This window comes from Vidua chalybeata, chromosome 2 (genome assembly GCF_026979565.1).
Source record: "Vidua chalybeata isolate OUT-0048 chromosome 2, bVidCha1 merged haplotype, whole genome shotgun sequence".
Taxonomy (NCBI): Eukaryota; Metazoa; Chordata; class Aves; order Passeriformes; family Viduidae; genus Vidua; species Vidua chalybeata.
Window position 1 is genome coordinate 74,744,786 of NC_071531.1, and position 27,875 is coordinate 74,772,660.

General features: G+C 44.8%; 1 protein-coding gene across 1 annotated transcript; it reads left to right on the forward strand.

Moving 5' to 3' along the window:
- Positions 1 to 196: 196 nt before the first annotated feature.
- LOC128783645 (alpha-2-macroglobulin-like protein 1) lies at positions 197 to 27,875 on the forward strand. Its single transcript, XM_053934588.1, has 37 exons — positions 197 to 284; positions 915 to 1,098; positions 2,257 to 2,292; positions 2,601 to 2,745; positions 3,392 to 3,444; positions 3,757 to 3,777; positions 4,189 to 4,348; positions 4,967 to 5,051; positions 5,443 to 5,554; positions 6,801 to 6,909; positions 7,406 to 7,515; positions 8,291 to 8,455; positions 8,736 to 8,960; positions 9,877 to 9,940; positions 10,392 to 10,537; positions 11,107 to 11,253; positions 12,453 to 12,626; positions 13,628 to 13,733; positions 14,292 to 14,400; positions 14,495 to 14,720; positions 14,939 to 15,065; positions 15,206 to 15,327; positions 15,502 to 15,553; positions 15,873 to 15,956; positions 16,446 to 16,622; positions 17,847 to 17,928; positions 18,025 to 18,181; positions 19,565 to 19,639; positions 20,394 to 20,547; positions 21,976 to 22,157; positions 22,574 to 22,789; positions 24,029 to 24,150; positions 24,890 to 24,980; positions 25,637 to 25,705; positions 25,960 to 26,062; positions 27,224 to 27,265; positions 27,685 to 27,875. The coding sequence occupies exons 1-37, from the start codon at positions 223 to 225 to the stop codon at positions 27,708 to 27,710; spliced, it is 4,320 nt and encodes a 1,439-aa protein (XP_053790563.1). The 5' UTR covers positions 197 to 222; the 3' UTR covers positions 27,711 to 27,875.

Sequence of the window (27,875 nt, forward strand, 5' to 3'; positions counted from 1 at the left end):
TGGAGAACTGTGCTATGTGACCTTCACTCTGCTGTTGGTGGGAGCAAGTAAATATTAGCTCATGTCATTAGCCTAGAAAAGATATTATCTCCATATATTAACTCCCCTACTCTTTGAACCTAGGAGTACCTGAGGGGGTATTTAGGATTGCTCCAATCCATCAGTACATGCAGTTCTCTCCTCCAGTGTGGATCTTGTCAGCTGTGTGTCCCAGCCTGAGCAATGGGAGCATCACTGCTCCTCTTAGCCCTGACCCTATTCCCAGCTGCAGCAAGCCTGGAACCGTGAGACTCTCTCCTTTTGATTTCAGGGGGCTTGGTGGAAGGGTCTGTCATTGAAGGGTGGTGCTGAGGGGCTGCACTCTTTGGCACCCCAGAGCTGGATGGTGGGGACCTGGCTCCCAGGGAGGCTGAGCAGAAGCAGCTCCTGCAGAGTCCTGGGCATTGAGCACTGCCGCAGGGGCAGCTCCCGGTGTTGGCTTGTGCAGGAGCTGCACTGCACACACCACAGAGCTACAGAGGCCACAGGAGCTCTGCTTCTGTTCATGCTGTGCTGGATGGGGTGAAGTCTGGTGTGAGGATGGAAGCCTAATGCCTCAGCCACTGAACGTTTGGCTTCTTTGGCTTCCTCACACAGCCTTGCTCTGTGTACTCGCAGCTGGAGCATCGTGGACTGGGCAGCTGTGTCCTGGCTGGTGGCAGAGTGGTGACACAGAGAAATTGGGAGTTCTCCATACTGGACATATTCCTCCTTTCTCGTTTGAAAAGGAGCTTGAAAGCATTAAACTTCCTTCAATGCAGTCCTCCAGACATTTCTCACCCTTGGTCTACCTCTTCATGAAAGCAGAGAGATGGATTCTGGCCTGTCCACCTCAGCCTCTAACTTGTTTTTGAACATGTACTGCTCTCTTCTAGTCACTACATGGTGGTGTTCCCTGCTATCATGCAGCAGTCCCAGGAGGAGAAGCTCTACATTCACTTCAGCTCCCTAACTGAGGATGTTCACCTGGCTGTCACCTTGCAGACAAAAACCCAGAATCACACACTGGTGGAGCGGGATGTGGAGAAGCCAGGCACTTTTCAGAGCATCACCTTCCAGGTGAGTGTAGAAGTGACTACTGATTTGACAGGGGATACTTTCACGTTCACAGAAGAGCATGGCACTTCTCTGGGTACACTGTCCTTTTCCTTGCCATAGGTTCCAAGCAGGCTAAGTATATTTCCCTACCAGTGCTAGGCAAAATACAGCAGTGTCCTGGAGTCTAAGATAGTAGGGCATCTTTCCTATGTATAGAAAGATTTTTATAGAAAAGAACAGATTTTTTTTGTATCTGTATCAACACATTTCATCCTACATAAAGCGTGGTACTAAACATTCATTTTCAGTGTTTTGTCCCTAAAAGTGCTTGTATATCACAGCAAAAGTCAATGCATCTACATTGCCAGATGTAGTTGCAGCCTGCATAGACATTGAGCTTGCTTTAATTTAGCTGTGATGGCGCCAAACCCACAATGAACTGAATTTCACCAAGGATATTTCTGGATATTTCTGGAGTGGCTTGAGTTCCTGTCATTGCTAACTGCTGTAGTTAGCTTATCTAGACACACTGACTACAGAACTTTCAGCTATGTTTCTGGAGAGCCATGGAGATGTGTGTGGTGCTGAGGCTCTACAAACTGCTCCGTCTTCCTCAGCACTGCGCAAAGTCACTGTGCCTACGCCCTGATTGCCCTGCAGACTCAGCAGCATTCAAGGAGGGGCTGTAGTCACTTTTTGGTTTTTACATCAACATGACAATGATTAACTAAGAGTTTGGTGCCAGCCCTTAGGAGAGAGCAAGTCCTGGTTCTGGAAAGCCAAGGAAATCTGCTGTTAGCAAAAAATAAAAACCACCAAAAAGATCTTTCTCCTGCTGAGTGAGCTCAATCTTTCTCATGCTGAGATGTCCTGTGTTTGCCTCATCAGTATCCCATTTCCCTTTACTTCAGATCTGACTTTCCTGTGGTTTACTTAATTCCATAAAACTCTCACATTTCTGTTAAGTGGGAGAATGACATGTTAGACAGTTCACTATTAAGTTCATGAACAAGACAATGACTGCTTCTCCCTAGAATCACAAGTGGGTTATGGAGTCATATGGAAGAATTTGGACTCTGGAGTTTGGGGATTTTTTAACAGTGAGATGATGTCATATCTGTGATAAGATGCAAAGTTTCTGATGAATTTTTTTCCATTTCCTTGTGTCAATCAACCTAGGTGCCAGACCTCATGTTAATTCCTGAGAAAACAGAGGTAGGATATGTCTCTTCTCTATCTCTGCTCTTACAAATTAGAGGGCTTCAGACTCTCCTGTGCCTGAGCCATGTTAATGTTGGAGATGCAGGGTGGGAAAGATAGTAAAGAGGAAAAATAAATGTGCAAAGAGGCAAACATGACAAGCAGAAAGGCAAAGAAAAGGGAATGAAGAAGCTGGACAACAAAAAGAAGACTGTGGGAAAGGAGAGACTTAAATCACAGGAGGTGAAAGGAGGACAGGTGCCTCTGGTTCTCTTCCAAACTCTTTGTAGTCTGAGGTAATTTGTTCTTTTTTAACCTGACAGTCAGAGGAGGTGGCTTTTCTGCATGTCCTGATCCACAGTGGAGACAATGTGCTCCTTGAGGGTGACAAAAAAGTTCTGGTCAAGCCCCAGAAGAATATAATTCGGATAGAGACAGACAAGGACTTATACAAACCTGGAGAAACAGGTAAGGCAAGAAAGCAGCATATGGAAATGGGGAGGGAAGGGTCAAGATAGCAGCCACACCTGGAGGGAAGATTTCACCAAGTGCAGCAAGCTAAGGCTGTTGGAGATGGAAGGGGGCAGATCTCTATTATCCAGTGTTTCTAGGAGCAGTTTGACTCAGGATTTCCCCTCTAAGGTGTGCTACATCAAATTCCCAGCCCGCTGCTCCTGGGTGTTGTTTTGGTGCCATATCTCTAGTGAGACCTAAAGGGAAAGCCAGGACTCTCCAGGACACTGGACAGCCTTGAAGACTGTTGTTCATATTTGAGTAAAACCTAGAGTGTCAGTTCCAAGCTGTAGAATTACAGAGTCCCCACCATCTTCACGATATGCATGGACTGCAGACAGACCCCACTATAGACAAGCCCACTGTTTACCCCGGCTTTGTAATCTCTCTAGGTAAAGGCAGTGGGGTTCTGCAGCACACAGCTGTGTATAAGCCTCCCAGACAAAGCCCTCGGGTGTGGGAGATGCTGGGGAGGGCTGTTTGGCAAAAGACCTGAGCATCTCTGAGGTATGAATACTGGAGCATGGAAAAGGAGAAGCAAGTTTGTGCAAGGACATGTTGCAGCCAGAATGCTTTACTATGTTTTTCTTTATATCTGCAGTGAAATTTCGAATTGTGAACCTTGATGAGAACCTTAATGTCATTAAAAATGAGGTGAGTATCACTTTGTGCCTTCCTAGAAGATGGAGCTTCAGCATGAAACATGTTGAGAGGCCCATGAAAGAGATATCTCCTTTCATGCCTGTCAAACTATAAAAATAAATTATCCTAGGAGGAAACCACTCATCCACTGGTCCCTTGGAAAAAGACGGGTGTAAGCTGGCACAGATGGAGGAGGAGACATACTGTGGGGTCTGGATGGGGCAGAAATTTTTGCTGAGGGACCCATGTCAGGCAGAGTTCTTATACTGGTTCACATGGATAATGTTTTACAAAACTGAGATTGTGTTTCTCTTGTTTTTACAGTATGCCCAGATATGGCTGCAGGTAAGTGACAAAGAAGTGACCAAAGGGATGTATCTGTCTACTATGATCTTTCACTCTCAGAGGTGTGCCACAAGTGTAACTTCATGAAGTTATGGTTATAGTTCAGGTTCAGCCAAAGTTTTTTCTGTGTGGTCAGCTTCTATGTGGTCAGCACAGCTTCTTCTCCTTCCCACAGTGTTATGATGTTGCCACTTCAGTAGCTTTACTGTTCTTGGCAGCTTCTGTAATTCCTAAGTTTACTAAAATAATACTGGAGGGAAGCAAAGGTATCTCTCCTGGCAATCTGGAGTCCTCTCTACTGGGTCAAGTTGAAGCCCTTGTAGTGCCTTCTTGTGCCTGAGTATGGCTGGACCTGCCAGGTACATGTGCTCCCAATGTGACTTGTGGCTCTGAGTGCCCTTTCCCAAACAGGATCCTGAATACAACCGTGTTGCTGAGTGGCTGAATGTAAAGTCAAATCACGGCATTGTGGATCTATCCTTCCCCCTGGCGTCTGAAGCATCCCTTGGGACCTATACCATCTCAGTGCAGCAGGACATGGCTCAAAAAGACTTCAGTGTTGAAGAATATGGTGAGACTCCAGCAACAGAGGGGAGGGAAAAGCAGTGTGTGTAGCTGGAGGAGAGAGCAGGGTGATGCAGCTGTGTTCATCCCACCTTTTGCCTTAGGAGAACAACAGAATGGACACAAGGATGGATGGGTCTGTGTGCCCACCTCACATAGGGCTGGAGGTTCTGCAGCTGCACAGGGTACAAAGGAGAGGCCGTGGGCTGACATCTCGCTCTACCTGCATCTGGGCCCTGTAATGAGCATGTTTTGCTGCTCATTGTCACGCTTTTCTGGGCTAGGTTTGTCATCCACTCCAGTCAGCTGCTGTAATGGGAAGTGGAATCATGCCTTGGTCGCATTAATTGGCATTGGAAAAGACAGAACCTCGTGCCATTTAAGTGTTTAAGCTTGCCTGAGCTGGAGTAGAAAGCAGTCCCATGTGCAATTGCAGCAGCAAGTATGGGGTGGTGTGGCTGGAGGGAGTAACTCGACTGCAGCATGGAGATGAAGAACTGGGGACGTCACTGTCTTTCCCTCATCTGGACTGCAGCTATAACACAATTTCTGTCAGTGTCCATACTCATCCATACCATCCATTGTTTTTTTTTCCCCAATCCTTATCTTACTCTCTTCCATACAGTGCTGAAAAAATTTGAGATGAAAATCGAGCACCCTCCACATATCACTACATCAGATGAGGAATTTCAGCTGGTTGCCTGTGGCAAGTGAGTACATGATACCATTGTGATCTCTGCCCTTTGGCTCCACTGTCACCTCCAGATTGCTCATGAAAAAGAAGTGATCTTCCATTTATCAGTATGATCTTTTTGCATTACCCTGTGTCTTGGGGAGACACATCACACTCTGGAATGGGCTCCTTCTCACGCCTGGTCACTTACTGTGAGGCTGAAGGACACTAAAGATGCTGGGTATAGTGGGTGGAGAGGGATGCAAAATGATTTTAAAAGATGAGCTAAAGTTCCTAAGCAAACAAGGTACAAAGCAAAGCTCTTCAGGCTCCACTCCCCCTGATGAGGATGGGAGGTGTCCTATACCAATATTTCTGCTGACAGTCAGCAGACTATCTTTGGTGAATGTTTCTCTCTTTTGACATAGGTATACTTATGGGAAGCCTGTTCAAGGGAAAGTAGAAATTATTGTTATGACGTACTCCCAGAACATGAAAGGCAGTTCTACAAGTTCAGCGATTCAGAAGCAAAACAGCTGGGTAGGTGAACAAATAGGAGATCAAAAGTGTCTGAAAATATCTTTCTGCCCCCTTAACCTGTCTCCATGCACCTCAGATGGGCACCAACCTGTCCAGTCTGGTGTCTTCCCAGTTGCTGGACATGATCAGACCACTGATTCCTCTTCCCATAACCCCGTTGCTTGAATTACTGCTCTAGCTGTGCGTTCCTGACTCCGTGCTTTGGGAGAAGGTGTAAGCCATGGGAAGCAGTGGTGCCTGGGACCCTTCCCAAGGGTCTGTATCACATTGTGTGCAATCAGATCACCCCATCACTGGCCTATTCAGCCCTGTGACCAGGCCCACCAATAAGCAGGCTATCAAAGCATCACATGGACTGTGGATCCGTGCCTTGTTTCTCGCTCTATCCCTGCACAATGAGTCATCTTAAGCTTGCTAGTGTCTGGTCTGAAATTATGTCCATTGCTGGTTACATTTTCTTCTCATCTGTGTCCATTGTTTTTGTGTTTGTGCTTTGCATTTGTTTTTTTCCCACGGGTTTCAGATGCAGCTCTTTTGGCCTGAGAGGCACAGGAAAATATTTCTAAATGTCAGACCAGCAGCAATGAGCCAGAATATAAAAATCTAGCTGGATCTCTGCATCTTTTAAAATGCACTCCAGCTGGAATGCTGTGTAGTCTTAGCTGTGCAAAACATCAGCTGAATGCCAGCTCCACATGGCATGCAAGAGGCCCTGAAAGGTTCTGAGGAGCACTTCACAGGCATGCCTAGAAACACTAGCTATACCTAGGCTCTCCCTCAATTATTGGCAAAACTCCTGCCATCTGTACCTGGCAGGATGCCTGTGTTTAATATGGCTATGTCACAGGAATGGTCATGTCTGGAAAGCCACACTGTCAGGCTTTATTAATCAGGGCCACAGCATTCAGGGAGACCTTTAGCTCACATAATGAAATTCATGCCCTCTCAGCTACAGGATTTGGGCTGAATCCAGTCTCCTGAGATTCTCTGTGACATAATTAACCCTTATGTGATTTGCCTTAAGTACTTTGTTTTTTGCCACTTTTTTTGGTGATTGTTTAATCCAAGCATATTGATTTTCTTTTCTGCCTAAGGTATCCATGATGGGTTTCTACAGTTAGGATTTGGGAGCTTTCCTCTATTCCAAAAATATCTGGAAATACTTCTTTAGGATTGCTTGGTGTCTATGGAACAGTTTATCTTCCTCCACACCACACTCTTTCTCTCTGTTCTCCTCTCTGTGCAGACAAATAAGGATGGCTGCGCTACTTTCACAATAAAGACAGAAGCTCTGGAAATAAATGGAGCTGACAGCTATGTAATTGCAGAAGGAAAAATGGTAGAAAATGGAACAGGTACTGGATAATACATTCTCTTCTTCACAGGCAACATTTCTGGTTTTGGTCTTTACATGGCAGTGGAATTTCTTTTGAAAAAGTAACTTGAGGGTTCCCAAATCTTCTGTCATGGCAATAGTCTCTATTCTAGTACCTCTTCCATCTGTGTTTACCAGATTTCCTGATCTTCTCCACCGTTCACCTCCCTTCACATGTGTATAACTTCTTAGTGATTGCCTGGACACCAGGGTGTTCCTCAGCCAGTTGCAAAATGCTGGACTGTTTATAACTAAACAGTCATTTAGTTTCCCTTTATCTTCAAAAAGCATAAACAAATAAACATGTAAACAAATACTTATAGGGATTATGCATCATGTCATGAAACAGGAAGCCCAGAAAGCTTCATGGAATCATATCCTAGATAAATATATTTTCTCTCCTAAATTTAGAGCTTACTTCTGCTTCCCTAAGAGCACTGCTTCAGATTCAACAGATTTTTCATCTCTCCATCCAGGAGCCCATTCTGTGGAAATGGCTCAAATTCCTGTTGCAACGATAATGAAATCTATAGAATTTATCAACCTCCATCCATTCTACAAACGAGGGATACCGTACACAGGGAAGGTAACATACATGGATCCCTTCTCTGCTCAGAATGCATCACAGATAAAACCTTTTGTAGCAGGAAAGGAACAGTCTCCAGGAAAGTAAATGCTGCTCTGCTGGCACCCAGAAACTAGGAGTGAAGCCTCCTGTAGAAGAATTTTTTTTCTCCCCATCCTAACATAGTATATTTCCTGGACTGGAATTCTGGGGCCAGCTGCAGTTTCTGGAGGTTTCCCCAGGAGCATCTCCTGAAACTAATCTGTGCATATGGGATGGGGGTGGTGTCAGCACCATTCCCTTTGGATGAAAGCTCAGGGTAACTTGGCAGAAATCTCTAAAGCCTTGCATATCAGTTCACTGGCACTCATTTCTGACTCAGATGCCCTGGGTGATGCTAGGACTGCTGTCCTGGGGCTAGAAACACTTTCACCTGGGCTAGTATTGACCCCAGTATGGAGGGCAAGGAACAAGAGTTAATTTGTTGGGGACAAATCTCTTTCTGATCATCAAAGATCCTACAGCATTGTCCAAGAAACATCTCAGGATCTGAGGAATTCACCTTTTCCCCCAGTAGAGGTGTCTCATTTACCTGTATTACTATTTTGTTCCAGTCCCGAACAGCCTCAAATTATTGGTTTCACGTGTTTACTGGACTTTTATTTAGATCTTTCCAACTGGTCTGAAAGCTAGAAGGGCTGAGGGAACCCAGTGATAGAAGCAATTAATATTAAGCACTGGCAAGTGCCTCAGAATCTGGCACAACAGGGTATTAATTTCCTCCCCTTCCCTACAGATGTTCTGTCACAGTGCAGAGTCTCCCCTCAGAAATGAAACAGTCCATCTAATAGTTGATGTCAATGATGAGAAGACACAGCTGTCACTCCTCACAGATGAGAAGGGGGAAGCTCACTTCACACTGGATACCACCAGTTGGAACAGCACGATGGTTTCTCTGAGGGTGAGTACCAGCCACTGAAAATATTTTGTCTGGTGTGGGGTGTGTCCCATGAAAAGATAGAGAAAAAATGAGATTGTGGTCAAATCTAAAACTCTTGCTAAAACTTTGTAAGAGGAAATCTCATAAGACTTTAAAATGATGTTTCAACAAATTATTTTAGGAGTACAGATGTGCAGTCTGACATCAGCTCAGGTGATAACAGAGTTTCAGCAGGTGTACAAGCTCTCTTGCATCACTTGATACTAACTGTATTGCCCCCTTGTGTTTATGTGCTCGGAAGGGTACCTACAGCCCTCCAAGTGATGACAGCTCATTTTCTGGTGAAATTGAGGGAGATGACCTCCACTGGCTGAAACCTTTCTACTCTGAGAGCGGCAGCTTCCTTGAGATCAAGGCCAAGAATGACGTGATGTCCTGTGATCAAGAGCAGGAAGTGCAGGTGGATTATATCCTTTCCCAGGATAAACTTGGCTCTGAAGAAGATCACATTGATTTCTACTACTTGGTGAGCACAGAAGACAGCTGATTCTCAGGGCAAGATTATCCTTACTGGTATTTTATCCTTTTCTCACAGCACAGAGATATTAAAAGGAAAGGTAAAGCTACTCCTAGGCAATCAGTTTGTGGCTTCTGTTCTGCCCAAACCTGCACCTGCTTTCCAGTTCCTGGACCTGCTCCTAGCCCCCAGCTGTGTTGCTTTGTTATCCATGTCTTGACCTAAGCCTTGGTGATAGGTGCCTGCCATTTGCCATACTTCCTCTTATGTCCATATGGATGGTAGTGGCTGGCTAGCCCAAACTCTGCCCAGAAGCTGTGCCCCAGATGTCTATCTGTGTCTGGGGCAATCTGTCTGAGAACTAAGAGGCAATCTCTGGGGCAGCTGACATTCCCCCGCCTGTATCTTTGCAGGGAAAAGCTTGAAAGGCCCTTGCACAGGGCCTTGATACACACCAGAGGTATGCAGTAGCGCTTGATGAAGTCCACTTTCAAGAAAGTGAGTCGAAGCAAGGGTGTGACTAAAGCCTAGCCAAGAGTTTGTGACTGTCTTGGTTACTGAACTGGGCTCATTCGTACAACCAAAAAGTACTGGATCCTAGTAATGCAAAGATCAGAGTTCACTGGGCCTTAAGAGCATAGCTTCATAGCCCATAGCTTGAGAAGTACCTCTGAAGTACTTCTGAAGCTTGAGAAGTACCTCTTTGCAAGCAGCCCCAGCTTCTATGGCCTAACCAACACCTCTCAAGTCCTACCCAGCTATACCATCAGCATCTCTGCTGCAGAACTCTGCAGATCATGTCCTGCCAGAGGAACTTCTGGGGCAACATTTGTCAGATGTCATTCTCTCTTCCTGTGTTCTTTTCACACTTTCCTCATGCTCTTAGAATTCAGACCCTTGAATGGTGCTTCTCTTTGTTCTTCAGGTCATAGCAAAAGGCAAGATCCTTTTCAGCAGAGAGAAGAAGGTGCCAATTACCCAGCATGAGAGTGAGTAAAAACATTAGTTAACATAAGTTAAGTGTCTCATAACACACGCCAGAAAACTGACCACTCTCCAGTGACTCTCTCTGCAGGTGTTATTCACAGGTGGGAAATATTGAACTGAGTTCTTAGTGGTAATCCTTCTCATTAAACCAACACAATCTCCTCTCAGTTCAGTGTCTTTCTAGGCAACTGTCCTCCTTCTGTCTTGTCTAATTGATCTAACATCCAATCTTATGACTTTGCTGCTAACTTGTACCTTTGGAGAATATATGAGTCAAAGAAATGGCTGGTATGCTTGGTTTATTGTTAATTTGTGACATTGTCTTCGTGGGGTGTTCTTATCTGCAAGGCAGAAATTATTAAGTCGCTCTTTTGATTCTTAATGTGTGTCCCACTCCAATGAGTTGATTTGTTTGGATATTGTCCCTCTCTTCCTTGCTGCTGTCTAGTGCAGATCTGCAGGGCTCCTTCTCATTGACTCTGCCTGTTGGCAATGAGTTCCTGCCTGACATTAACCTTCTGGTGTATGCTGTCTTCTCGGATGGAGAGGTGGTGGCTGATGTGGAGCAGTTTGAAGTAGAAATGTGCTTTAGACATAAGGTGAGCAGAAATCACACAAGGAGTGTGATAGCATTGTTGATGTGCTCTCGTCTTGTAGTTCCTGGTCCTGTTTTATCCTCGTCCAAATGGTATAAGCTGGATATATGCAAACCAGATGCCCAAGTATTTTGGGTGAGAAACAAGACAGGTAATCTCCTTCTCCCTGAATTCCTAGTCCTGCTCACCACAACACCAGCTGGCAAGCTTTGCTCAAGGAGTAAACCAGGTCCCCTTGAACATTCCCCCCCCCGCCCATTCCCTGTTACTGATTTAGGAACACACTGTCCCTCATATGCTCCCTAACACAGAAGAGAAACCTGTTTGCTTAGCTCCCTGTGGTACTTCTGGATCAGAGGGTAGTTGATGTGTGCTGGTAGAGGAATTCTGGCTAGGGCTGTGTGCACTGCAGCCCCTTTAACCTTCCCAATGGATTTCCAGGATGGCTTGATTCAGCATCTCATCTTCCTTCCCTACCTTATTCAAATCTTTCCCTCTGCAACCCAGACATATAAGAGTCATAGGGTCCCATTCTCCAAGGCTAAGACCCCAGACCTTGTCTTCTTTTGCAGGTGGCACTGGAATTCTCACAGAAGGAGGCGATCCCAGGATCACAAGTCAGACTGAACCTCAAGGCTGCTCCAGGGTCTTTGTGCTCTGTGCGAGCTGTTGACAGGAGTGTCCTCCTGAAGAGGAACGGAACCCTAACAGCAGAGAGCGTGAGTGCAGCCTGCCATGTCCACCCTCCTAACGTCTGCCTGCCTTCTGCCTCCATGCATGGGTGGCAGGAAGCCCACAGTACATCCCAGGACAGCTGCAGTGTTAGGTGGCTGCCCTGCCATGCCCCTTCTTTGGCCTCTTCTGAGCAGTTATGGGGTGATTGTGTTTCTCATCCTCAGCTCTGTTCTGTGAGCCTCTGCCTGAAGGGTGGTGGATGCTACATGGCATTGCAGGGGGAGGCAGGGAGAGCTGCTTCAAGGAAATGCTGGTGCTTTCTGCTTGGAGGGAGAGTGCTTGGTAGCCTCCCTCACATCCACATCTCTGCTTTACCATCTTCCACCAACCAGTGAGGTTAAGCCTTTAAAATGGAATCTTGCCCTGGCAGGGTCCTCCTATCCCTCTGCCCCAACCCCTGCTGAGTTATAACTGTGTGACAGATCAGTGTTTTGGAGCAGTTCTTTAGAAAACAGTAGCTAGACAAGAGCACACAGTGGCTGGCGAAAAGTGGTCAGTATTTTGTCAGCACCCAGGTGGATTCTGAGAATCAGAAGGGTTGGAGGCACCTACCTTAAAGCAGTTGTGTTTCAGAGGAACTAATTTAAAACTTGGAGCAAAACTACTGCAAAAATTGAAAATCTTAATATAAATCCACAATGTGTACCGGAGATAAAACAGGTCTATGCCTCATGCAAAGTTGTAAGTTAAATTATAGCAGTACAGGGTGTTACAAAGAAGCCTCACCAAATCCAGGGGGACGCACTACACCTGTTGATGGGGCCCACAGTGTGATCTGGTGGTCCATTTCATAGGGATGCTGTCCTAGTGCAGAGCACTTGCATCATCTGCTAACAGGTGTTTAAAGTAATAGTCTTTAAATATGTAGATCAGATGTACCAATGCCTTGTGTTTAAACTGAAGCATTTTTATCCTAATTTTGCACCCTAGTGTTGAAAGGCTTGAACTGTCTTGCAGCCTAAAAGCTGCTTGTCTGCATCCACTGCTTGGATTTATGTCATTTAGTATATATTATCCTATATATGTCCTTTATATTATGTCCTTTGATGTAAACTGGGTTAGTGCTAACTTCCTCAACTGCAAAGCTCTTTAATATAGAATAGAGGGCAACAACCCAAAAGTTTGACCCATACACGTGGCTGTTGGCCAGCTCTGTTTGAAGGCCTGTGATTTTATGTTGCAGTTGTATGAGGAAATCTTCACGGACAGCTTCATGGTTGGAGGACGAGGCTTGCCTTACCGCCTGGAAGACTTTGAGGCATACCCTTGCCTGCCCCAGCAGCCCAGACCCCACAAAAAGGCTCAGATGGGTGCACCATGGTTCCAAAGTGAGGCTGATGTCTATAACCTGTTTAAGGTGAGTGCCTACACCTCTTCTAAACTTTTCCTGTGCTAGTGAAAATATGCTGTCCTGAATGACTGCAAGTAGTCATCTGTTCCTTGCTATCCAGTGTAGCCACACTCATTTGGGGAAAGTTGTGTAAGCATAGTACAAACCACCTGATAAAAAAAAGATTGTGTAAAAATGAACAAATTTACTTCAGGCTCCCATAACTACAAAGTGGTAGTGGCAAGAATACAGCAATAATACCTGAGCACCTCACCATATTCTGACCAATCACCACTTGGCTATTATTGTATTTACAAACTGCTTTACTCTGTTTCATTGAGTAATCATTGAGCATCTGTATTCATTGAGCATCTCCTTACTTATCCTCAAGCATTTTAAATAAAATGAAGTCTTTCACAGTTTGGCTTTATAGCTAACTGTCAAGACAAACAACGAAATAAACCAACGTGCTAACAAGCATGATAGCCAGAAAAGTGTTAACTTGTCTGCTAACTGAAATGCGAGAAGTGCTGCTTCTGGCAGAATGCTCTTTAATAAAATATATGCAAGTTGAAGCACCTCAAAATAGGAGAAGACGGTAACAACACACTGAAAACAACACAAATGTAGACTGAATTGCATGGGTTTCTTAGGTTGACAGAACTCTACCATACAAATACAGACCCTGATTCCCTTCAAAAGGCATGTTACTGTGCTGTCTCCTAGATGCTTATTCCTTAGACTGTGTGTCATTGTTAGGGTTGGGCATATGAAGTGCGCATCTAGTTGAAATCTACTTGTATGAGAAGTAATAGTTGGTCCCAGTATTCCTAAGAAACTGGTTTCCTTTCCTCATGCACTGGTCAGAGTCTAAACCACAAGGTTATGCATATAGGTATAAACAAGCAGCCTTTAAAAGTGTTTCACCACTGGCCACCAGCCCCCATTTGATACCCATGATCATGAGATTCAACATTTCTTGTTCCCTTTTATTTATCAACGATTTGCTGTCTGTACTATTTCCCCAGAAACTGCGTATGAAAATATTTACCAACACTAGAATCAAGAAACCTGTTTCCTGTGCGCTTCCAGACTTTCATAAGAAGATATATCTAAGAAAACACTTTATGGTTGGTAAGGAACAGACACATCCAACTTCTTGAGTGAAGGGTCTTCCCTCTCCCAGTTCTGGCCAGCCTGCAGCTGATACAACTGACCCCCATCCTGCTGTGTTTCTTGTTTGTATATAAGAGCAACAAAGTTTGTGTCCACATTCCATTGTGGACTTGATTTACAAATCACAGGTAGAAGCTCAAATGTCCATGCTTTCTTGTTGTCCCTGTGTTCACTGTTTTTCATACAGAACGTAGTGTGCTCTCTGCCAGCACTTTCACAGATCATTTAAAGGAGTGTGACTCCATTTCAGCATGCTGTCTCCTGCTGGATCCAGACCAAATTTGGATCCGTCAGACTGAGCCTTGGGCTAAACTCTGTCCAGCTCTATCTCCCTAAAGCTCTGTTCCCCAAATATACCCACACTGTGTCAGATTCTCACTGAAACACCAGCCCTGTCCACTCATATTCTGTGTCACAAAACATTTGTGGTTTGTGTTAGATTACCTGTGAATGAAGAGCTAGTTTCACTTGTAGCTATATATGCTGTTTTCTGAGGTATCACTTGCTTTCTATCAGGCAGCCAAGCTACCCATGCTGATTCTAAACCTCACTCTGACGACAAGGAGAAGCCGAAACCACGGATGCTTTTCCCAGAGACCTGGATTTGGGATTTGGTGTCTGTCGGGTTGGTAACAGCCTCTGCCTTCCTTCCCCAGGGACACTCCTGGAGTATTCTGACTGCTTCTAAGCAAGTCCTTCTCTTCTGCTTTCTGCTGCAGGGGTGATGGACAAGCATCTCTCCAAGTTGCTGTACCTGATACCATCACAGAATGGAATGCCAACACCTTCTGTGTTGCTGATACTGGCTTTGGTTTCTCACCTCTGACGTCTCTTAGGGTCTTCCAGCCATTCTTTGTGGATGTATCACTGCCATACTCTGTGATCCAAGGAGAGACTTTCAGGCTAAAAGCCACTGTCTTCAACTACCTCAAGGACTGTATCCAGGTGAGTTCTTTCAAGCAAGTCTCCCCGTATTACTGGTCTCTGTCAAAACAAAATCTTGAGCCCAAAAACAAGCTCTGAGCTCCTCAGGAGCTCTTGATGCTGGCATCTGGGCCACAAAGCACAACCTCACACTTTATGACCCAGGATATTTGCTGCTTGGTGCAGTACCTGTTACTAACACTAACCCAATGTGGGCTTGTACGTCCAACCACGCTCAGGTCCACACCACCCTCATGGAGACCCCAGAACTAAAGGTGGATGCCTGTCCAAGTTGCCAGTTCACCAGCTGCCTCTGTGCCAATGAAGCAAAAACCTTTGTGTGGAACGTGACGGCATCGAGGCTGGGTGAGGCTGGGCAGAGGGATATGTGGCAGCTCCTGGGAGGAGGGGTGGAATTTGCCCACGTCTGCATGTCTGGATCTAATGCTTGTATATACAGCTGTCTACTGGAAGTGCTCAGCAACGTGTCCCTGTGCTCCTTGCAGGCAGAGTGAATGTCACTGTGAGCAGCGTGGCAGAAGAGTCACACAGTCTGTGTGGTAACAGGATTGCTGTGACACCTTCGCAGGGAGGGAGAGACACAGTGATAAAATCTCTGCTTGTGAAGGTTGGTCACATCTCAGGGTGGAGAACCTCTGGGGACAGGGGTTTGTCTCCTGGGGCAGTAAGCAAGATGCTAAGAGGAAGTTTAGCCCCTTCTTGGACATCAGACAAACTTGCTAAGGCAGGGTGACTTCCTTTCCTGTCCTCCCTATCTGAACTACTCTTTCTCCATCTGCAGCCAGGAGGTGTCCTACAGGAGAAGACCCAAAATGCCTTTCTCTGTCCTGCAGGTAGGGGACAAAAATTCCTGACTGCCATTGATCATGAGACCAGGATGGAATGGACAGGGTTACTACAAATATCCAGAGGTGGGGGGGAATTAATCAAAGAGCAAGCACGGGTGGCACCATCCTATCTGGGAGAACAACCACTATAATTTGTCCATGTCAATCTTTTACCTGGCAAAATTTCCTGTATTGAGGCATTTGTTTGCAGGTCTTGGCTCCTGTGACTTGATGTCACATTTTGCTTCACCTGGGTCTCCTTGATGTTACACTTATATGAATGGCTTCTTCCATGGGATAAATGTCTAGGTTTTGCCTTCCTCAGATAACACCATCTCTGAAGAGTTCTCCCTGACTCTGCCTGCAGAAGTGCTGGAGGGATCTGCCCGAGTCACATTCTCTGTGATTGGTGAGAAAGGCTTTCCCTGCTCTTGGGTCTGTAGTGAAAAAAACTTCCACAAAGCTTTGGTCTTATTGATGCATTGACCCTGCTCCTAATGACATCATTTGTAAGGGGTGTGATGTTTGCCTCAGAAATGTTGATAGAGTAATCTTTTCCAATATTTAAGTGAACCAAAACTATCCCTGCATATTTCCACCAACTTTGTCTCTGTAATTCCTTTTCCACCTTGATACCCACTCAGGAGCGACAGCTCTCTTTACCTTTCTTCAAACTTCCCTCAAGCTTCCTTTCCTCCTCCCAGAACCATGATGGCCTCCCTTCCTGTGCTGGCCTAAGGTAGGAAGGGTCACCTGAAATCTCAATCATGTCTGTTCAGGCAGGGACTGGCTCTTTTCTAGGATCCCAGTAGAGTTTAGGGAAGGGAGCAGTCCTTTTATTTTAAACTGCTCAGTGTCTGTGCTTTTCCTTTTTCATGTCTCTCCTCCCAAATGTAAGGTGACATCATGGGTCCAGCACTCCAAAATTTAGACCAGCTGCTAAGCATGCCCTTTGGCTGTGGTGAACAGAACATGGTCCAGTTTGCACCAAACATCTTCATTCTCCAGTACCTGAACAAGACTAAACAACTGAACCCAGAAATTAAGGATAAAGCACTGAAATTTCTGACAACAGGTAAATGTCCTTCTTCCTTCTGCTGCAAAGTGAAGCTGCTAGAAATCAAGAGTGTGGGACACAGATCTGGTGGGGAGCTGAAGGGCCGGAGTGGGAACAACTGCCAGAACTGTGACAAAGGAAGGTATCACAGAGAAAAGGGAGATGTCTCATGGAAAGAAAAGTTTCTGAAGAAAGCACAACTTGTCTCTGCTGGTAATTGAGGTACTAAGGCTGCTTTTCTGAGAAAGGTGTAGGCAATTCGTGATTTCCATCATTATGTAATGCCTGTTTGTTCCCTTATCAGTCCAAGGCTGACAGAAACACCTTGTGAAAAGATGGCATCAGCTGCTATTACATGGAATAAAGAGTAGCCTTTGGGAGTAAAGAAGAGTTCAGTAGCTTAATGTTTCCCTGTGTTTTAGAAACCAGATTTTGAGGTCATGTCAATTCTCTCCAGTATAATCTGAATTTAATATAGTGCCAGTGTTCATGTCTCATGTTGTAATATGCCTCACCTTTCAGCCTGCCAGTCTCCTTGTCTAGACAGGATTTGACTCCTTTTCTTTCCCCCTTTTTCTCTGGTACTGCAAGCATGTACTGAGAACATGTACCCATATTTGGGAAAGTGGGGTCTACCCAAGAGAATGGCAGTGGCAGAGAGGAAAGACAAAGGGTAAACACTAAGGCAGTGAGGGGGGTGGAGGAAGAGCAAACAGATGCAGACAGCATTCTGCCCTGAAAGTTCAAAGGCATGGCTTTGTTGTTTCCTGTACATCCCATTAAAAAGTGCTTTGTTGAGTCCCAGCAGGCTAGGAGAAGTGCTGAAAAGCAATTAGTGTTTCATTTGTGTCCCCTCTAGAAAAAGCCTTCCTCCTCACTCCTACTACTATTTTTGTTCACAGCAAAGCCCCTGAGGGCTCCCTGGCACATGGGGAGCCATGAGGTGGCTAAGCATGTCACCCTTCTGCAAAACAGCAGGGCAGGAACCCACAGCACTTGCTCCAAAGAGCTCCAGTAGTACAAAGCAGCCACATGGCCACTTCAGCAGTGCTGTGCAGCTGCTTCTTGTCACGCTGATGCTGTGGGATGCACGGGGAGCTGGGGCTGGTGTCCTTGTCTCAGTGGCTCTGACTGTAAGATCTGGTGAAGCCTCTTGCTGTGAAGCCATGGCTTCTTCCTATGGCTAGGATACAGTTTGAGATGCTACAGGTGCTCACAATCAGCCACGTCCTCTTGTCACAGGTTACCAACGTCAGCTGCTCTACAAACACGACGATGGCTCCTACAGTGCCTTTGGGAAAGGTGATGAGCAGGGCAACACATGGTGAGTGACCAGAATTGCTATGTCACCCTAAACCTGTTGTCCTTGCTGGTTCATCTCCCGGCTGCGACATGGGATTCCTCTGTGCTCTGCTCACAGGCTGACAGCTTTTGTAGCCAGGTCCTTTGGGCAGGCCAGCTCTCACATTTACATCGACAAGGACCACGTGCACAGCGCTCTGCGCTGGCTGCAGAAGCACCAGCTGCCCACTGGCTGCTTCCAGAGTGTGGGGAAGCTCTTCAACAATGACCTGAAGGTATGGCTGCCAGACATGGGAGTGGGAGCAGGAGGAACTCAGTGTGTGGCACAGGGTTGCTTCCTCAGGCTTTTCCACTGTGAACAGTACCACAAAGCAATGTCCCCATGGCTTAGCATGGCTAAGGCATCTTCCCAGAGCTGAATGAAAAACATGGCCTAAAACAGCAGTCATTTCCTCCATGTGAGGTTTTAGACTCTTTCTTAATTTTCACTCTTGCCAAAAGACAACACAGCTAATTGTGCCAAGGCACTATGAGGGCACAGGGAAATGAGAAATATTTTTATATTTTAGTGCTTGTCTAGAATACCCTGGCTGGATTCTCCCTCCTCTCGTACCTTATAGTGCCCAATACTCCATGTGCTCTAACACAGGATTGTCTGAAGACACAGTTGTCCCTCCACTGCCCCAAAATATGACTCCTCCTGGAGCTTGTCATCCCCCAAACGATCCCTGCAGTATAGCTGGAAATGCACCAAACTCTTGGTGAACATGCCCTAGAGCTTAGGTACTGAGCAGTGTGTGTGCAGTTTGGCAATACTTGGGTTCATCGCCTTTGTAAAGGTATGAATAATCCACACAGGTCAGATTACAAAATTAAATACAAGGCATTAAATACATTAAATAGAAGGCAAATTTCTGAAAGAAAACAGGCTGCTACATTCATAAAGCAAAGGGTTACACATTTTTTCCTAAAATTTGGATGCAGTACAAAATAAAACCAGAATGTACATGTAGACTGTTCATCCTTGCCTGACTGTCATTAATTTCCCACCTTGAGCTTTCTACCTGAACAGAACTTTTTGGAATAGGTTTTGCACCTCCACCTGCCTCACACTTACAAAGTTTCTTCCAGACAGTGTGAATGACACTTCTTAGCATCTTAGCCCAATTTCCCCCTCTCATTTTAGATGTGTTCTTGTCTCATATCTGAGGATGTAAGCAGAACCTCCCCAAGAATGAATGTCCTCTGAGATGAAAAGCAGCTCCTGAAAGCCTGTTAAACACATATTAATCTGTAGTTTCTCAAAGTTAGATGACTTATATGTAAACTTGCATAACTTCTTCTTTATGATGCAAATCCTGCATCATAAAAACTTTATTCAAGTGTACAGTGGTAACATATTTAATAAATTGCTTTACAGTTGGTTTCATGCCTTTCTGTGAGAAGGGATGTCTAGGCTGTTTGAACAACATGGCTGAGACTGCCCTCAACAGCAAACTTTCAGGATATTCAGCAAGTGAGCTTGGAGGGCTTTCCTGTCCAGGAATGCCCAGAAGCACATTGCTGTGCTCTCTCAGATGCAGTTTTTGGGGCTATGCAATGACAGGCAAGCAGTGGTTGGGTTTGTTCTTTTCTGATGACTGTCTGTGTGCTTGCAGGGTGGTGTGGATGATACAATCTCATTAACAGCCTATATTGCTGCTGCACTGGTGGAACTCCATCTGGAGAGGAATGTAAGTCACACCTAAACTCCTGCAGGGCCTGGGAGCATGCTCCACCATTCATTCCTCCCCTGGTTGGGAGGTTCAGGGAGTACCCAGCTTGAGCTGGTGAAAGATTCTGTCATTCCCACCTTGCTACACAATAAGCTAAACAGGAAAATTTGGACTTAGTGAGGAGTTCTTAATATAAATGGCCTGATTTGCAGCAAAGCAGAGCACTTGCTTTTCCCAGCTCATCTCAAGGGAAACAATTGTGTCTGAAAATAACAAAGGACTTGCAGGGAGAGGCAATGGTTTTCATTAAACTGATCAACAGAGCTAAAGGAGAAAAAAAAAGACTACTTTTCAGGTATGCACTGTCCCCCATACCCCAAATAAAAGAAGTGATCTTCAAGACAAGTGTAGACTGTTCTAGAAAAAAAGAACTGATATTCCAGGCTTAATGGTACAATTCTAAAAACATCATACCCTTCAGGATCAGACACCCACAGCATGTGTCTCTGACAATTCTGAGCCAGCATGTTACCAGACACTTCCTACAGCTGGATTCTCCAGTGTATTAGCAATCCCCTATCCCTATGATAAGTCCAGCACACCTTTGCTTTCAACCCACAGTCAGTGATGCTTTGACCACTCTACCTCATGCTTCACAGTCCTAGGAGAGATGCTAGCACTAAAATACATCAAGGATGTGTCGGGGATAGATGTTCACAACAACATGGTGTTTGGTCAGAGGAAATTCACTTGGTTTGGATTCCTTTTTCAGGACACCATGTTGGATAATGCCTTACGTTGCCTCAAGAAGGTAACACTTGATGAGACAAGCCTTTATGTCAAGGCTTTGATGGCTTATGTCTTCACGCTGAGTAAGGACATGGAGATGAGAAAGCAGCTCCTGGATATGGTACAGAAGGAAACTGGTAGGTTGTTGCTTTGGGTTCCTAGAGATCATGACTGTGTTCAAGGTCTGATATCTGTGGAATTTAATTGCAGTATTCTGGGAGATTTAGCTATTCACAAATACACTTTTGTGTCAGAAAAGCATAATTTATTCAAGCTACGATAATCTCTTGTTTTCTCAAACCCAGGAAATAATCTCTAATCAAAAGCAGCACAGGTCATCGATGCTTAATTTGTGCAGTTAAAATGCTTCTTTGTGTCATGGTGCTCCTGTCATTCTTCAGCAATTCATAACAGTACAAGAGATCTTGCAGAGCAAACTTGTTTCACCATGTCTGTTCAGGGCTGTTCAGGACATTTACTTGAAAAATTCAAACCTTTTAACTGCTTCCCCATTGCTGCTCTATTCAGCTCAGGGCCCTTGGGTGGGTGGGCCTTTACGGCTGAGCTGCTGAGCTTGGTTCTTCCTTTTGTCTCATTAGCTTGGGGAAAAAAAATAGACTTCTGTCCTGAGTGAGGATGCTGAGGTGCTAAGCCTATGGTTAAACAGTTGGTAATATTACCTGCATTGGTTTAAGTGAGTTCTTCCCCACATTTGCTTGTCTGGAAGTGTGGTGAACTACACTGAGGACTGAAAAGTAACATATTAAAAAAAAAAAAACCAAAGGGAGAGAGGACTTTTCAGCCTGACCAGCTACCAGTGCTCAGTGTTGCTCACTGCATAGCCACTCAGGCTGCCAGCTGGAACAAGAAGGAGTAGAATTGCAGACATTCAGTGCAGTACTTGTTCAGAGCTGCCTCTGTAATAATACAAGAAGGAAAATACCTTCCATTGTGATAAACATAATGAAGGTTCTCTGTAGGGGACCTTAGCTAAATTCTGAAGTCTTGAGGCTGGTATTATGCAAAAAGTGATTTGGTGGTTCTTCTTTCAAAAGTGAAGGTTTTTTCTGAAAACTGACTTTGAATTTAAAAGTGTTTTAGGTTTTCACACTTGTACCATTGCAGAAGATTCCTACACAATTAAGCCTGGCACAATTAAGCTAAATTCTTAGCTGAATTTTGTTAGTCCCCTACTACAATTGCAGCAAAATATTCAACTGGACTCAGATGTGTTCAGTGCTTGTGAGCTTGGACCTGAAGTAGGAGCCCAGCTCTTGCTTAAGTTGCCATTCACTCTGTACTGCATAGTGAGGATGCCAGCAAAATCAGTTGGGTAGTCTTTTTCCTCCAGTAGCATGGTAGCAATTCGCCCTCAAAGACTGAGCAGTTCTTGTACAATATGTACAAGTGACTGGAAATAGGTCCTAGAGCTTTTCAGCACAGGGGGTCCCGTTACTCTATGCTAGGCAAATGCAGAAACAGCAAAAATGCTGAAGCTTGGAACATAACTTTGAATATACAGGGATCTACAGTTCTTCTTTTCCACATATTTCTTCTCCCATCAGCACAGCTACTGACATCACAATCTGCTGATGAAAAGTCTTCTTCCATAATTGAGACAGTAGCCTACATCATCCTGGCTCATGTCTCCAAACCAGATTTGTCACTCAATGAAGCCTCGGTGAGCAAGCTTGTGCACTGGCTCAGTGCACAAAGAAATGCCTTCGGAGGATTTGCTTCCACACAGGTAACAAACCAGGGGAAATCATGGGGGAAAGAGTTGTTGTACCTGGAGTGATGTGCACACCTCTCACATGCATGTCACCCTAGACCCATCCTTTGCAGACAAAGGTATACAAACCCTCTTTGGGAAAGGAAGTGCCATGGGGAAACTCTTCTCTGTGTAGTGTAACTGCGATTACCCAGGGTCTCTGGCACTGCTAAGCCCAGAGCTCACAAGCTGCCCGTTCCACATAACAGAAATCATCCTGCTGCCTGATGCATAGACCCTACCTATATGCACTTAGTGGGATAGAGCCTGCCTGTGTCAAGAGTGTGAATCAGGGCCATGAGGACTGTAGCTCTCTCTGCAGTCCCTGAACTGCTGTGCTGGGTCTTGTCCTGCATGGCCCCACAGCAAAGTGACTCTGACTCTCCCTCCAGGACACAGTTGTCAGCCTGCAGGCCCTTGCTCAATATGCAGCCCTGATTCCTCAGGAGATCAGAGATGTCAAGGTGGCAGTGAAAGGAAAGGGGGCTTCTCCACTGGAGTTCCATGTGCACAGGAACAACAAGTTGGTCCTGCATCAGGCATCTCTCCATGCAGACACAGGGACCTACACAGTGCAAGCGACGGGCAGTGGCTGCGTTTATGTCCAGGTGCGTACACGTAAGGAACGGAGCTCTCAGGTTTTGCCTCTGACTGCTGAAGAGAGGTTTGGCTTTAAGCAGGTACTATAGCCTCAAGTTCTGAATAGGATTTTGCCTTCTAGGTAGAAACATGTCAAACTTGAAGGTACTCAGGTGCACTTTGTTTACAGGGTTTCATGTAACTATCTCTGGTATTTTCTAAGAAATGTCTCAGCTTTGCTGTCCTATCCTACAGAGGCATGTCATTACTAAGAGACCAGTAGATCTGAAGTTAGGAGTATAGAGACACAGAAGAGTACATGCTTCAATTTTGAGTGTGTGTTGTTGATGTGACTGCTTGAGGAGCTGGACACTGTATATCTTCTGACACAAAGTTCTTTGGGTATTTATCACTTGCAGAGATGAGGAGTGATGTGGTACCACAGTCTTCTTATTCCAGTACACCAATACAATTGGTCCATCAGGAGGATGCATCTTATTTTTCTGGCAGTTTTGATAGTTGTTCACTTGTGAGCCATTTATCCAGCAAAGAACTCAAGTCACTCCTTGTGAAAACCTTTTTTGCTGGGTCACTTCTGTTCAGATGATGCCCACAGAGAATCTTATTATGCTCACAGAGAATCTGCAAGCAATGTCTAAGCAAGGGGACACAACAATTATTAATTGTTAATGCATGCAGGAGGTAACTACAACCATACTGCTTGGCTACACTTGCATACAGTCAATGAGCATAAGACATCTGATGAGCACATGCTGGGGAGGCAGTCAGTCACCAGGCAGGTGGAGGAAGATTGGCCTATGCTGCTCTTTGAATGAGTGTGATCATCCTGCTTGCTGAATTGTCTTCTTCCAATTTTTAGTTCTTCTTTCTTAAGGGATTGTAATTGTTCTACCAGTATTTTCCCCTTGAGACCTAGAGCTACTATCAGCATGTCAAGTGCTAACAGTTACGCTTCTTTCTCCTTGTAGGGCAGTGTTTTAGCTAAAATGCTTCCTTGAACCTTAACAGATATTTTTTTTTTTATAAGACTGAGTGAGGCCTTGAATCACCGATAGCTGAGTCTCCAAGTTTTGGGTTGCATTTGGCAGGTGTATCTGATACAATGTGTTAAACAGCACATCTCTGAACAGAAAGTGCATCTGAGTCCAACTGTGTTAGCCAGCAATCCATTAAAGCCAGATGCACAGCTAGTGCTCTATTTGGGGAAACTCTGAATTTCTTCACAGAGATGTTTTCTCCCCCACCAGACTGCTTTGTACTATAACATCCCACCACCAAAAACAGAAGAAGTCTTTCTCCTGGATGTGGAAACAGTCCCAAGAGAATGTGATGGTGTCAGGAAAGAGTTTGGCATCCACGTGTCTGTCAGGTATGAGATCCCTTGAGGCTCTTTCTTCAGTGGAAAAAAGTATGAACTCAGTTGTATGACTAGAACCCCATGAAAGCCTCCTGTCTGTAGAATCAGAGACACAGGATGACTCTCTTCTTCTCCATAGATCCCAAGGAGATTGTTAACTGAGAATTAAGGCCTGGAGAAGCATGGCAGTGCACTGATAGTGTCTTGCACAACCACAGCAACCATCTCAGGCACCTCAGCAGTCCCCAGAGCACCAGCAGCTGAGCTCCCATGTTGGGGAACGCTTGGCATCCTGGGCTGAAGCAGCCCTGAAGTGCATCCCCCCATAGTGTGAGACACAGCTGGAACTAGGCAGCAGAAACTTCAGTCCCTATCCATATTTCACTTGCCTGCATCTGTCTAGAGCGAGAGCCTTGATCTATATCCTCCATGCCTTACTGTCCTTACTGAAAGAGAACAATACAAACGTTTCCACTCTCAGCCTGTAAGAGCAAATGTCAGTTCCACCAGTTGGAGAGGGCAACAGGAAGCCATATTATTTCCACATTAACCATAATACTGCACAATTTGTGTCCCTATTGAGGGAGTAGATGACGACCATTTTTTGTTCCTTTGTCCCACCAGTTAGACATACTGCTGAGCTTTCATATCACTGTAGGGCAGGGCAATGTTTGGAAGTGTCCATTATTATCTCCTAGAAATGCTGTGCTGTCTTCCACATCTAACATGCTTCTCTCCTGACCCCCTTCAGCTATGTAGGGGACCGTGGGACGAGTAACATGGCCCTGGTGGAGGTGGAGATGCTGTCAGGGTTCATTCCTGTTCAGAGCTCTGTGAAAGAGGTAAGACTGACTGTTCCTTTGGCTTTCCTTGAAGATATCAAAATCTGTTTTCCAGATGTAGCTCAGTCAGAAATATCCAAACATTTAAGAAGTGTCAGAGAATGGTAATTACAAGTGCAGATGTAACAGGCTATTTCACAAGGCAGCTTTCCACTTGCACAAGTGGTTATGCAGTTTTTTGTGTTCATAGTGAGGATTGCATACACAGGAAGAGGTCAGAAAGAAGATGAAAAAGCACCTAGTTAGAATTACCTGGGGTGCATTGGGCCCCTTTGCACTTACCAGTGCCATTTTTAGGGATATTCCATAAAGTGGTGTTGAATCCCACGGAGTTGTTCAATGACGTGCTCCAGTGTTCCAAACAATAGCCAGGAAGATCCAACATAGCCTCGTACTAACCAGTTTTCCCTTTGCTACCAGTGATGAAAGTAGGAACATGGCTCAAGGACACTTGTACCAAAACTGGAAAATATTTTCTAAGGCTTGAATGTGCTCCCAGCAATCTCAATGCCGAGGAAGGCAAACCTGACTAGTCCTCAGGCTAGGCTAAGTGCTTTTGTCAACAGTGGTTCACCGACAAATACCAAACCTGCTGTGAAACAGGGAAGGCCAATAAGCTGATATTAACCAAGCTTATCTCTTGCCTTCCTGTACAGCTGGAGAAGGTAACCCTTGTGAAAAAGACAGAGATAAAACCAGACAAAATCACAATCTACCTGGAAGAGGTAAGAGGAGGACCACAGGGAACTGCCCATTCAAGTAGTAGCAACTGAAGTACTTTGCATGGGGACTTTTTGCAGATTAGAAATACAAATCTCTAGGCTGGTCAAGGAGGCTAAACTTTTCACAGAAGAGGAAGAGGGTGGAAGAACCTGGAAAGATAGGAAAAAAACCCTTTCATGCAGATGGAGTAAAGTTGGTATGTAGGTGATTTTGAGATGATCAGTGCTTTTCTGCTCACTTCCATTCTTCTCTCCAGCTGGGTGAGAGTTTTCTGAAGCTTAACATCTCAGTGGAACAAGATGTTGAAGTGCAGAATCTGAAAGCTGCAACAATGCACATCTATGACTACTATAAGCCAGGTGAGATTTCACTAACATTGGTGTAAAGTAACTATTGTATCCCCCACTCAGACAAAATTATGTCTGTGACCCTGATTCCATTTAACCCCCTCATTCCAGTGCACGTCCTCCTGCAACTTCAAACTTGGGTTTCTTCTGTACAAAACTTCAATATTCAAGTAGCCAGTTGCTTAAAAAAGTTCTCAAGACAAGGCTGCCTGGCACTGTGATTATGTTGTGGGGTGTTACATGTTCCATGACTCTGTTTGTTTTCTTTGTCTAGCTTCAAGCTAGAAGACTTCTCTGACAATTTGCCATGACTTCTTCAGCTTTTTAGCTCTCTTGAGAATACTTAGGCATTTATTTAAAATCAGTACTACATAGTGCTACCCCGATCCACTAGAAGGCAGAATTTGTTTGTATGCATTTCATGTATAGTGTAATAATCCTACCATCTATTGTGTCCTGCCATGTCTCAGAGGATAATAGGAAAATAATTTGTTATTCTTTAAAGCTCTAAATGAATTATGAGCACAGAGAAGAGAGATCTTGATGATATTTTGAGTCTCTCTGATTATTCTGTGCTCAGTATGAGACAAAACAGCAGATGGAACACTAAGAATTCTTTTTTAAAAAAATTTGAGAACAAAACAGAAGAAGTGCCACTGGAGATTTAGAAAGCAGCACTACGTGTCATATACTGAATTCCATTCTTGTTCCCCCTTCCACCATGGCAAGAAAAAGACACTTTTTAATCCAGCTATTACAGAGCTAAATATTGACAGCTAATATGCTCTCTCTCTGCTATTTCATCCTGTACAATAATTTTTGTGCTTAATACATACAATTTAAAGAGTGTTATCTGACATGAAAATACTAATTATCACTAAATAAGCTAGGCTATCAGGACACGCTGTGGAAAGGTTTTTTTATTTACAAAAAATGTCCTTGCATTAGAAGGTATCACTGTGCACAAGGTGATCTTTTATGGTTGTGTGGGGTACATATTGCGGGGAGAGATTACTGGCCTGACCCACTAGACATGTTTCTTTGTTCCCGCATTCACAGTCTGAGGAGTGAAAAATTAAGGTAGTGGGATGGTTGTGCTACTGAGAAAGAAGTTTGGCACTACCCTACCATGCGGCCCTGCAGCTCACCACCCTGTCCCTCTTGTTTCTACAGATGACCACTTGGCAAGAGAATATGCTTTCCCCTGCAGCTCAGGTTAGTGTTAACAGGCTTCCAGCTGGGACAGGGCAGAGGACTGGTGGTAAGCAGGTAAAGCATCCCACCTCTGCTCTGCATTTAATCCTGTCATGTGATGTAGAGCCTTTTTGGACTGCAGGTTGAATTGGGATCTACTTATTAGTTGTGGGCACAGTTTCTAGTCCAGGTATTAATCTCAATGTAGACTAAGGCTTGAGCATACCATGGAAAGTTAAAATGATCTCTTTTTATTTCATTTCCATGCAGTCCTCACATCATCCCTAAGTACAACTAAGTACAGTCTAAGTACAACTAGAAATGCCTATGTCAATGATAAAAAGATGTTGCAACTCATCCCATGAGATCTCTTACTCTGCAGACACCTTCCTAAAAATTCATCAGTCACGTTGCCTTTTCTTTCCTCTTTCTTTCTACAGATGCCTCAAAGCAGGTTTCCTCCTAGTATGCTCTGACTGCAACCTGAGTTTTCTGCCTGCTCCAGCTTTCCTCTTCCCTGCTGTGTTGGAAACACCCTATTTCCTTTTCCCTACGTTTCTGTGTGAAAACTGGCTTAATACACATAAGTTTGGGAGCAGGTGAAATAAAGTATGTGGAACCTGGAAAGAAG

What these genes read in the sequence shown, in the direction of transcription:
- LOC128783645 (XM_053934588.1), top strand. Translation starts at nt 223, where the DNA reads ATGGGAGCATCACTGCTCCTCTTAGCCCTGACCCTATTCCCAGCTGCA. An exon ending in TGGGATTTGGTGTCTGTCGG is followed by an intron (nt 14,401 to 14,494) that starts GTTGGTAACAGC and finishes TTTCTGCTGCAG; the next exon opens with GGGTGATGGACAAGCATCTC. An exon ending in ACTGAAATTTCTGACAACAG is followed by an intron (nt 16,623 to 17,846) that starts GTAAATGTCCTT and finishes CTCTTGTCACAG; the next exon opens with GTTACCAACGTCAGCTGCTC.